Genomic DNA, 10561 nt, shown 5'->3' on the forward strand with positions numbered 1-10561 from the left:
TACACGAAGTGTGGGCCTCAGTTGGACAATACTGTTTACCTATGCTGTGCGATTGCTTAAAAAAAGTAATTACGCATAACTAAACTTTCTTGTAATTGTTTTTTTATATTTTTTTTAGCATAGGTCTACATGAATTAGTTAAAGTGCATTAAATGTTTACACAGCGGTGTTTTCCTTTGCTGTGATTGGCAAACTATGGTTCTTATTTTTTGTTTAAAAGTAGTTAAATTAATGTTGTCCTTATAGAATCCAATGTGTGTCAACCCAATGATACTCAACCACTAAATACAAACATGGCTCAGCAGCCCATGAAGGAAGAAATCAGACGCACTCATCTGTGAAAGACGTGAACCGATGACGTATGGCCTACGTTACACAAACGTGCACACTAATTATTTTGTTAACACCATAACACAACGGGGTAGTGCTTGATATCCAATGCATCATCAAACTATCATACATCTATCTTTGCGCAGAGGTGATATCGTAACCAATGAGGTTTAACCGAGGTGCGATTATTGCTAGTTGAAAACTTATCCCAATACCCCGCAATGACGACGTGAAATACCGTCGGCTTATGCAATTTTTGAATGTCTCTACGGAGACTCAACAATAAATAAAAAGTCAGGATTTAGGAATTAACTGTTGACTTCTCGTCTTTCGTAATAATTATTATTACTCTGTAATTTCTTTGGGATATCACTGGTAAAACTGATCACCATTTTTATTATTATTATTATTATTTTATTCGCCATAACAGTACAAAACAAATACATTGACAACATTATGCCCCAAGATGGGCAAGGGACAACAAACGCAAATACATACTATGATCCGTAGATCTGTTGCTCCACATCTGGGGTACATAATAACATTAATATAGATTTAACATGATATAGTACACAAAGCAATAATAAAAGCAGCAAATTAAAAACCAATAGAAAATGCTAAATATGTTATATTAAGAATAAAAAATAAATTAAATTAAAAATAAATAAATAAGGACTAATTTCGGACTAATGAAACAAAAAACAACAACAACATTAGTGAACGGGTTAATCTTGATTTCCCTTATGGATTATACCCGAGTTTTAAAAATGCAATCAAATAATTAAATATCAGCATAACAAATATAGGTAGTATAAAAAAATACGTTTTTTTAATTTTTATAACGCATAGAACTAAACTTTCTTGTAATAGTTATTTTTTGTTTAGTATAGGTCTACATAAATTATTTAAAGTACATTAAAGCAACCGCACAACATCGGTAAAGAGTATTGTCCAAAGGCCCACACTTCCTGTATCACAACTTATTATATAAATAACAAACCTGTGAAAATTTAGGCTCAGTCGGTCATCGGAGTCGGGAGTAAATAACGGGAAAACCCGCCTTTGTTTCCCCCGCACGTTTCGCCGTGTCATGACATGTGTTTTAAATAAATCCGTTATTCTCGATATCGAGAATTGATTTTGTTTTAATGTTTTCTCAAAAAGTAAAGCATTCATAGAATAATATTTCAAGGGAAGTCTGTCACCATTGCCTTCTGTGATTGGCAAACTTTGGTTATTATTTTGATTAAAAGTGGTTAAATTAATGTTGTCATACCCAACCACTAAATACAAACATGGCTCAGCAGCCCATGAAGGAAGAAATCAGACGCACTCATCTGTGAAAGACGTGAACCGATGACGTATGGCCTACGTTACACAAACGTTCACACACATTAATTTTGTTAGCACCATAACACAACGGGGTAGTGCTTGATATCCAATGCATCATCAAACTATCGTTCATTTATCTTTGCGCAGAGGTGATATCGTAACCAATGAGGTTAAACCGAGGTGCGATTATTGCTAGTTGAAAACTTATCCCAATACCCCGCAATGACGACGTGAAATACCGTCGGCTTATGCAATTTTTAAAAGTCTCTACGGAGACTCATTAATAAATAAAAAGTCAGGATTTAAAGTAGGAAATAACCGTTGACTTCCGTGGTTCTTCGTAATATTATTACTCTATAACTCTAACGTAGTTTTTGAAAAAGAAGCAGTTTCTCACTGAAATGTTTGAATTGAGTTCGAGACCTCAGGTCTCGAATTCAATGCATCTAAAAGCACACAACTTGTGCGACAAGGGTGTTTTTTTATTATTTTTTTTTCATTATTCACTCACAACTTCAACGACAAATATTAATTGAGCTCAAATTTTTCACAGGTTTGTTATTTTATGCATAATGTTGAGATACACGAAGTGATAAGACTGGTAATTAAAATTCCTTTGAAAATTAAAATGAATCCATAAATTGGCACCGTAAAATATGCGTGACGTCACATCACGCGCGGAGTGACTGTGCTATAATTTATTGCCCATGTATGGGGTAGCCTTGTACTTGCGCTTCGTGCACCTCGCAATGTCAACGAGCTTTATCCCCCATAAAGTATTGTGAGTTAGACCATGTAGGAATTCCTCCATGGTTTGACCATAGAGAAAGATACGGGTGGAGCTACTCAGGGGACCGGTTGTTCATTGGCTCTGACCATGGAGGAAAACATAATTTTCCCTCCATGCTCCGATCATGGAGGTATAGCTATCTCCATGCTCCGATGTAGTCGTCCGGCCCAAACCTTTGAACACTACCTCATGCCTCAAATCCCATTCTCGTGTGAGAGGTCCCTAAGCTATTACCTCAACTTACTATGAAACAACCCCGTAGCATACAGTACAGTGCGCGCTCGCCGTCAAAAAATGTGGTCCCGAGAACGCGGAGGTTTAGGAATGCAGAGCATCACAAAGCAGTAGTTTTCTGGGGATGGCACGGGATTGGGACTTGAGTCAAGTCTACCTCTTGCCATGCTGAGCAGACCATGAAGGAATAAATCAGACGCACTCATCTGTGAAAGACGTGAACCGATGACGTATGGCCTACGTTACACAAACGTTCACACTAATTATTTTGTTAACACCATAACACAACGGGGTAGTGCTTGATATACAATGCATCATCAAACAATCGTTCATTTATCTTTGCGCAGAGGTGATATCGTAACCAATGAGGTTTAACCGAGGTGCGATTATTGCTAGTTGAAAACTTATCCCAATACCCCGCAATGACGACGTGAAATACCGTCGGCTTATGCAATTTTTAATAGTCTCTACGGAGACTTACTATGAAATAAAAAGTCAGGATTTTGTGTAAACAAAAACATATCAATGCGGGCTGGTCAAACGTGAGTGTACTAGTCATTTGATATTATTGAAACACTGCGTCTAGTTAGTTACCTCAGATACTTATTTTAGACAACACAACACCTTGTTCACCCACCAATTTATTATGTAAACTATCACAATCCAATAAAATAATTAAGGATTATTAAATCTTCGGACAATGAAACATCTTTACCTTGACTTGTCAAGTTTAAAAACTGTCATCAAACGATGCGTCTTCTACAAGCCCCATGGCCTTTAAAACCCTATGTATGATAATTTTTTACTAAAAACATTTAAAAGAATGTTACGCATAGAACTAATAATTTTCTCGTCAATTTTGTTCTGTTTAATGAATTTTTGTTGAAGTGCCTAACAATGCAGGTGGTGTTTTCCCCTTTTTGTGGCGATTGACAAAATTTTTGTAAGGAAATGTGGTTAAATGTTGTCATTTAGAAGTCAAAATAATTTTACCTTGTTTCGTCGCTGAAATTGTGGTAGATGTTTGTAAATCGTACCCAGTAAGTGTTAAAAAAGTGACAATGCCACCTTGTCCCCTTTGCCGTAGACTTGATTCAAGTCCCATTCTCGTGTGAGAGGTCCCTTAAGCATATCACACCAACTTACTATCAAACGAACCGTAGCATACAGTACAGTATGGGCTCGCCGTCAAAATAGGTCCCGAGTGCGGAACGGGTTTTGGAATGCAGAGCATCACTAAACAGTAGTTTTTCTGGCGGTGGTACGGGATTGAGACTTGAGTCAAGTCTACCTTTGCCGGTGTGGCAGGAATATCCCTGGGATTCTGTTCCCTCATACGGAAAACTGTATACAAACAATTTCTGAGCGCTCTTGTTAAATCATTCTCATTCAGCCTATCCCATAATTGGGGACACAATCTCAGGGGACAGATTAGAGAAAATTGTTGCGTTGTGTTATTTCTTAGAAGTCTTTTGTTACATGTTGGTAAACAGTTTCTTAATCCTTTGGTAGTGTATTCACCCATCCAGTGCATTGTAAATAATCAGATAGCAGCCTGGCAGCGCAAGGAGCACATGTGTTCTAGCTCTCTCTTCTTCAAGTTTTGATTTTCTTCACCATGTAATTTTGCCTGTTTCAAGTGTACTTTCTGCTATTCTGGACTCGGTATCCTAACGCCATTTTGATTTTAATTTGTAACTTTTCTTTGGCACTGTGTTTTAGTTTTAATCGGGTTTAACTGTGTTTTAGTTTTAACTCTGGTTTAACTGTGTTTTGTATTTTAAGTTTTGGTTTAGTTGAGTTTTTTAATAGTTCTTGGTTTAGATTTCTATTGTTTAAGTTGAGGTTTCAAACAGAGTAATTTTAAAGTCCATTCGTTTTGGTCTAGGGGTTTTTATTGATTAATACTGCTTTTGTTGATTGATTTATAGTCAATAAAGCTATTTTTTGTTTGTTGTTGAGAAACCTACATTTTGAGTCACTGTTCCTATTTGTTTTGCATCTCCTCGCGTCTTAGCCCTACCGATCTTGGTTTTCTCATTTGTTCAAGCGAGTGCCCCCATAGTTAGCATTTTTATTTAGCTTTATTCATTCATTTTCTAAGTGTACCCATTTTCCGGGTTACATTGGCATCGATGCAATGCAACATATTTTGTAATCAGTTTTTCACTATTCTCTCGTGACCATGATGGCCGATCGATCTCAAACTTATACAGGTTTTTTATATATATTATATATTATATATTTATTGACCAAACCAACAGCGGACGAGCCGCCAATTACAGGAAAGGATACAAAAAAAAACCAATAAGAAATATTCATATAGCCTATATAAAAACAATCTGATATGTACAAAGTTAACAATTAAAATAGAATCATCTTAGGAAAGAAAATTAAAGCATACATTGAAGATTAAGTAAAATAAAATAGGGAACAGAAACAGACCACCATGAACGACTGTGAAAATATATTTAAAATAAATTATAAACAGAATAAACGATAAAAAGACAAGGGGGGGGGGAAATGGATGTAAACAATACCAAATAAAATAAAACAAAACACTGTAAATACATGTATACATTAGTTAGGTTTGTCAGTTTATGTATAATATGGTGGATTACATAAAGTGCTGACACTGCCAGCAACTGTTTTGTTAGCAAAAACCAATTCTGTAATGTTCCTTTAATAGTACGGGAGCATTGGAGGATATTATCTGCCTCTTATCGGGCCTTGTAGTATACAATAATAATAAATGTTGTTTTGGGGTTACAGGTAGACTATATAACCAAAATGACCTGAAGGATTTGGGTGAAAATAATTGTTACCCGATTTTGGCAATTGCAATTTGATAACCAATAGAGCGTAATTACTCAAAATAATTATTAGCATAAAACCTAACTTGGTAACAAGTAATAGTGAGAGGTTGATAGTATAAAACATTGTGAGAAACGGCTCCCTCTGAAGTGACGTTGTTTCGAGAAAGAATTAATTTTCCACGAGTTTTATTTCGAGACCTCAGATTTAGAACTTGATGTCTCGAAATTAAGCATCTGAAAGCCCCCATCTTCGCGTGACAAGGGTGTTTTTTCTTTCATTATTATATCGCAACTTCGATGACCGATTGAGCTCAAATTTTAACAGGTTTGTTATTAGTTTTAGGCATATGTTGAGATAAAGCAAATGAGAAGACTAGTCTTTGACAATTACCAATAGTGTCCATTTGCCTTAACACAACGTTCACCACACATTGCACACACAGACGTCACTTTTGATTTTGAGCTACATTAAAAGTGAAAAAAAGAAATGGTTACCAACTACATGTAAATGAACCATTTTTTCTAATCACGCCTGACCACACAGACTTCAAAAGGAGGAGGGAAGTGAAAAATTCCCCGCTCTCCTTTTAATGGTGGAGATGATGAGCCGTCTGGTTTCCTGACGTCGAACTGATGCATGAAGTAGCTGAAGAAGACATAGAGCTCCATCTTAGCTAGATGTTCACCGATGCAGCTTCGCCGACCTGCAATTTATGGATAAATAAATCACTTCTAAGTTGAAAATGATTATCCTGCTATTAGTTTACCTTTTTTGGTAATGACTAAACAAAGTTACCCTCAACTAAAGTGACTAGCGCCTGACCATATGCTGTATCGGATCGACAATGACACAATCGTATTAGGACTGAAAACCAAAATCTACATGTAGAAACCATGGTGTAACATTTTGGTCGGGGATTCAAACCGGGGTCACCGAGGTTAATGCAATGTGAGACTTTCCAACGCTAGGTGGCAGCCGACTTACCGGGTAAATTTCCATTGTTTACGTAGTTCAAAACATGCGCATAATTCTGAGAACAATGGCTTTACCCGGTAAGTCTGCTGCCACCTATTGTCACAGAAAGTCTCCTATTAGTTTTACAAAGAAACCACCGAGGTATTACCTAAAGAATCAGGTCTGGAGTGGAACACTCATTAGCTGTTTAAAGTTATATATTGCCTTTGAAATGCTGATAGATTCTGGTTGATTGTTGAACATAAATACCCTGGGAATAGAGTTAAAATGCGCATGACAACCGCCATCTTTGGATGGCAAATAATGTTTGCGTACGCGTTCGCTCGGCCCCAGCGGCCAGTCTACCCAGGACCGATGGGATAGGATAATCGCTTGCACAGATTCTTGTTCAGGAAGTACGTAATGTATGCAGTGCAAATATGGTGCAGTGAGTGTGATGCATGATGGGTATGCGCATTATTAAACCAATGACAGTGCATGATACGTTTGCCCATCCCAGCGCTGCACCGGACTATTAGCCAATGATCTTTTGCCTTTCACATGTCGATTAATCAACGACGGCGGCATTGCAAGGGGTCTGTGAAAGGGGCGGTGAATTCACGCACATTCAAAATGATGAACTGCCTCTTTGAAAAAACCTCGGCGAGAGCACCGTGTGACGTCATAATGCAAGGGGTCTAGACATTATGCTTACCTGTGCTGAATGGTATGAACTCTTCTGCCTTGATAGCATTTCCTTCCTCGTTCAGGAACCTCTCAGGTTTGAACTCGTCGGGTTCAGGCCATAGCTTTGGATCATGGGAGACGGCCCAGAGGTTTGCCACCAAGATGGAGCCCTTCGGTACCACGAAGCCATTAATAACGGTGTCCGAGGCGGCTGCATGCGGCACACCTACTGGAGTGACCGTGGTCAATCTCTGGACCTCCCATATGACCGCCTGAGTGAAGTTCAGCTCGGGCTTATCGGCAAGTCTCGGCAGCCTGTTGCGACCAACGACGTCGTCAATCTCTGCCTGAACCCGCTTCTGGATGTCCGGGTAGGTCATCATGTAATACAGGCACCACTGGAGCGTACCGGACGTGGTACCAGACCCGGCTGCGAAGAGGTTCGCTATGGTACCCACCAGGTTGCGTTCGCTGAGATGACGCCGTGATGAGTGGCTTTTCGTCCCGTTGGTCACCGGTGCCTTTTCGCCATTAAGCTGACCCTTTTGAATCTCCATCAGGTACACATCTGTTAAATCTCTCGGGTTGTTCTCATCGAATGATGCACGATGCGTATCGATCACGTTCCCGATGAACTTCGCAAACTCTTCGAAGTTCAGAACCACAGAGTCGACTCCCATGAACGGCATATAGCGAAGAGCGGGAAGGAAATTGAGGGCGCCACCCGCACCGAAGGAGGCAATGGTACGACCCAGTAGGTTGAGTAGGTCACTGAAGTCCTGGTCCGAATACTCATACCGCTTCCCGAAGACAACCGAGCAAATGACGTTGGAGACGGCACTGTCCAACATAGTATTCGGTTTAAATGGTTTCCCGCCAAAACTGAACATCTCTTTGAGGAGTTCCTCGGCCTCGGTGCCTATCTTCTCCTCGAAGCTGGACTTGCCGACCCCAAAACTCCTGAGGACGGTCAGACAGAAACGACGAAGCTCTGTCCAGGCTTCACCTGATGCCATGGCAACACCTATTCAAAAAAAGGATGATGTAGCACACGTCAGAATGAATGTTATCATCCAAGTTTTACATTAACTTGATTTACATGGCTATTATCTACTCGCGATTTCATACTTTGCCCCTCCTCCAATGGGCGCTATTTCAAACACATGAGAACAAAGCGATTTCCTCTGATTACGCCATAATCAAACATTTTTTTGTGTTGTGTGCATTTTAGGCGTTGGTGCGTGTAACACGCTTATCAATTACTCCGGTCGCAAAATGGCGGGTCTGACGTTGGTGCGAGAGATGATTGAGATTTTGGGAGCTCGGAGTGCCCTTGTGGGGTCTTACACAATGGAACAATGGACACACAAGGGAATTCTTTGTTCTTGGACCCATAAGGGAATTATTTTAAAAGCGGAATAATAGAACAACACTATAGCAAGACCCCACAAACCTGAGCCCAATTTCAAAGAGCTGCTAAGCACAGCAACTTTCTTAGCATGACATTAATTTTTGCCTTGATAAAAACAGGATTACCAACCAAATTTCCACGTGATTTTAGGTTAGGCAAACAACAGCTGCATACCAGTAACAAGCAATGTAACACATGAAAATTTGGTTGGGTAATCCTGTTTTTATCAAGGCAAACATTTCATGCAAAGCAAATTATTGTGCTTAGCAGCTCTATGAAAGTGAGCCCTGATCCGTAAGGTTGTGTGGTGCGAGAGGTCATTCCCCAAGTCGTTTGCGTATACATTTATAATAATAATATCACTCCCGAAGTTTAGAATAGGCTTGTGTGACGTGCACTTCGCAGCATGGAATGGGTCCAAAGTATAGGAGCAACTAAAGTAGTCACGGTGGTCCAATGGTTAGACTGCATGACTTGCAATCGAAAGGCTATCGGTTCCAATCCTACCAAGCTAACCGCTGATTTCCCAACGAATATAATAAACATTGAAAAACACATTCGTCCAACAAGGGTGTTTTTCTTTCATCATTTTCTCGCAACTTCGATGACCAATTGAGCCCAAATTTTCACAGGCTTGTTATTTTATGCTTTTGAGGGGATACACCAAGTGAGAAGACTGGTCTTTGACAAATACCAAACGTGTACCTTCCCTTTAAACCAATGTTTATATTAGAGATATTGGCTGTTGCGCTAGCTTTGTTTTTTTCCTTTTGTGGTAGTTTGCCGAGTTCCTCTTGAAGGAAAGAAAAAAACAAAAACAAAAAACAACACAAACAAACAAACAAACAAACAAACAAACAAACAAACATTTTAGTGTCAGCCCCTCACCTTCGCTTTTGTATATTTCCGTCAATAACATGTCAGGCCTGTCGCTCAACTGCGGGTGCTGAAAAGCAGACCGGATCGATTTATAATCATTCAGGATTATCAGAGTCTTGTTAAACACCTTCAGACGGAACACCGATCCGTACTTCTGGGCGTACCTCCGGAGTAGAAGTTGCACGTACACATCCCGATGTAACCCCCACATTAGAGCCGGAACAGATCCGATGATCGGCAAACCCCACGGACCAGGAGGAAGGTTCCGGGGTTTGCTGAACAACCAGAGAAAGACGAGCAGGACCCCCGTGGTAATGAGGACCGTACGGGTGTCCATCAGGAACCACAAGCTCTCAAGAATACCCATCATTAAAACTTTGCCTTGCAGACTTTTCGCTGATTAATGAAACATGACAGGATTCTAAAACAGAGCTATGACTATACGCAGTCTTTGGTTGGGTCAATATTATTGCAAGTTGTATCTGTCACTGCATGTGTCGTCTACTTGAATGCACACCTATTGTAGTACCTATTGTCCACATCACAATACTTTTTTAGGTGGAGATAAAGTTTGTTGACCTTACAAGGTGCGCGTATATAGATTGAGGGATATGGACCCCCTGTGGCTGGGCTTTGGAACAATTTTAGCTCAGTCACTCTCCGCGTGACGTCACACATTTACTGTGCTGATTTATGGATTCATCGAGGGAATTCACCAAATATTTATTAATAAAAGTGGGTTTTATATTAGTTATAGCACTTAATCACTCTGAAGAAGCTACATTTTGAAGCACCCTTGTAGTTGTAGAGGTTAACAAGGTGCTGTGGGGGCAATGCTGCCGGTCAAATCGGGAACACCGGTGCGAACCCCTTCTCTTTTCGATAAGTGCACTGGGTTCTTTTACGTGCGTGTACACAACACACGGGACCCACCTAGCTAACCGCTGATTTCGAAGTGATTAGAAAGTATTGTCGCTACTGAATCACGATTGGTTTGTGCAATTAAATCAATAATTATGTTTGTATGAGAGATAATGGCTGTTGACAACTTGGCGTTGGAGCGAGTATACCAAATTCCCTTGACGGAAAGATCATCTTAAAGACACAGGACACTGTTGGTATTGTTA

General features: G+C 39.9%; 1 protein-coding gene and 3 non-coding genes across 4 annotated transcripts; 3 read left to right on the forward strand and 1 right to left on the reverse strand.

Moving 5' to 3' along the window:
* The first annotated feature begins 464 nt into the window (after positions 1-464).
* On the forward strand, positions 465-605 carry LOC117301879. The gene has a single exon (XR_004520369.1). It is a non-coding gene; the product is annotated as a U4 spliceosomal RNA (small nuclear RNA).
* A 1192-nt stretch (positions 606-1797) lies between these two features.
* LOC117301881 lies at positions 1798-1938 on the forward strand. Its single transcript, XR_004520371.1, has one exon. It is a non-coding gene; the product is annotated as a U4 spliceosomal RNA (small nuclear RNA).
* Positions 1939-3021: 1083 nt separating this feature from the next.
* On the forward strand, positions 3022-3162 carry LOC117301882. The gene has a single exon (XR_004520372.1). It is a non-coding gene; the product is annotated as a U4 spliceosomal RNA (small nuclear RNA).
* Positions 3163-5841: 2679 nt separating this feature from the next.
* LOC117301465 (cytochrome P450 2J6-like) lies at positions 5842-9893 on the reverse strand. The gene is made up of 3 exons (XM_033785477.1): positions 9444-9893; positions 7173-8168; positions 5842-6206 (listed from the first exon to the last, which is right to left on the reverse strand). Exons 1-3 carry the CDS (start codon positions 9802-9804, stop codon positions 6025-6027), a joined length of 1539 nt encoding a protein of 512 aa, XP_033641368.1. The 5' UTR covers positions 9805-9893; the 3' UTR covers positions 5842-6024.
* Positions 9894-10561: the final 668 nt, after the last annotated feature.

The sequence above is a fragment of the Asterias rubens genome, chromosome 17 (genome assembly GCF_902459465.1).
Source record: "Asterias rubens chromosome 17, eAstRub1.3, whole genome shotgun sequence".
NCBI classification, from domain to species: Eukaryota; Metazoa; Echinodermata; class Asteroidea; order Forcipulatida; family Asteriidae; genus Asterias; species Asterias rubens.

What these genes read in the sequence shown, in the direction of transcription:
- LOC117301465 (XM_033785477.1), bottom strand. Translation starts at nt 9,804, where the DNA reads ATGATGGGTATTCTTGAGAGCTTGTGGTTCCTGATGGACACCCGTACG. An exon ending in GGAAATATACAAAAGCGAAG is followed by an intron (nt 8,169 to 9,443) that starts GTGAGGGGCTGA and finishes TTTTTTGAATAG; the next exon opens with GTGTTGCCATGGCATCAGGT. An exon ending in GTTCATACCATTCAGCACAG is followed by an intron (nt 6,207 to 7,172) that starts GTAAGCATAATG and finishes CATAAATTGCAG; the next exon opens with GTCGGCGAAGCTGCATCGGT.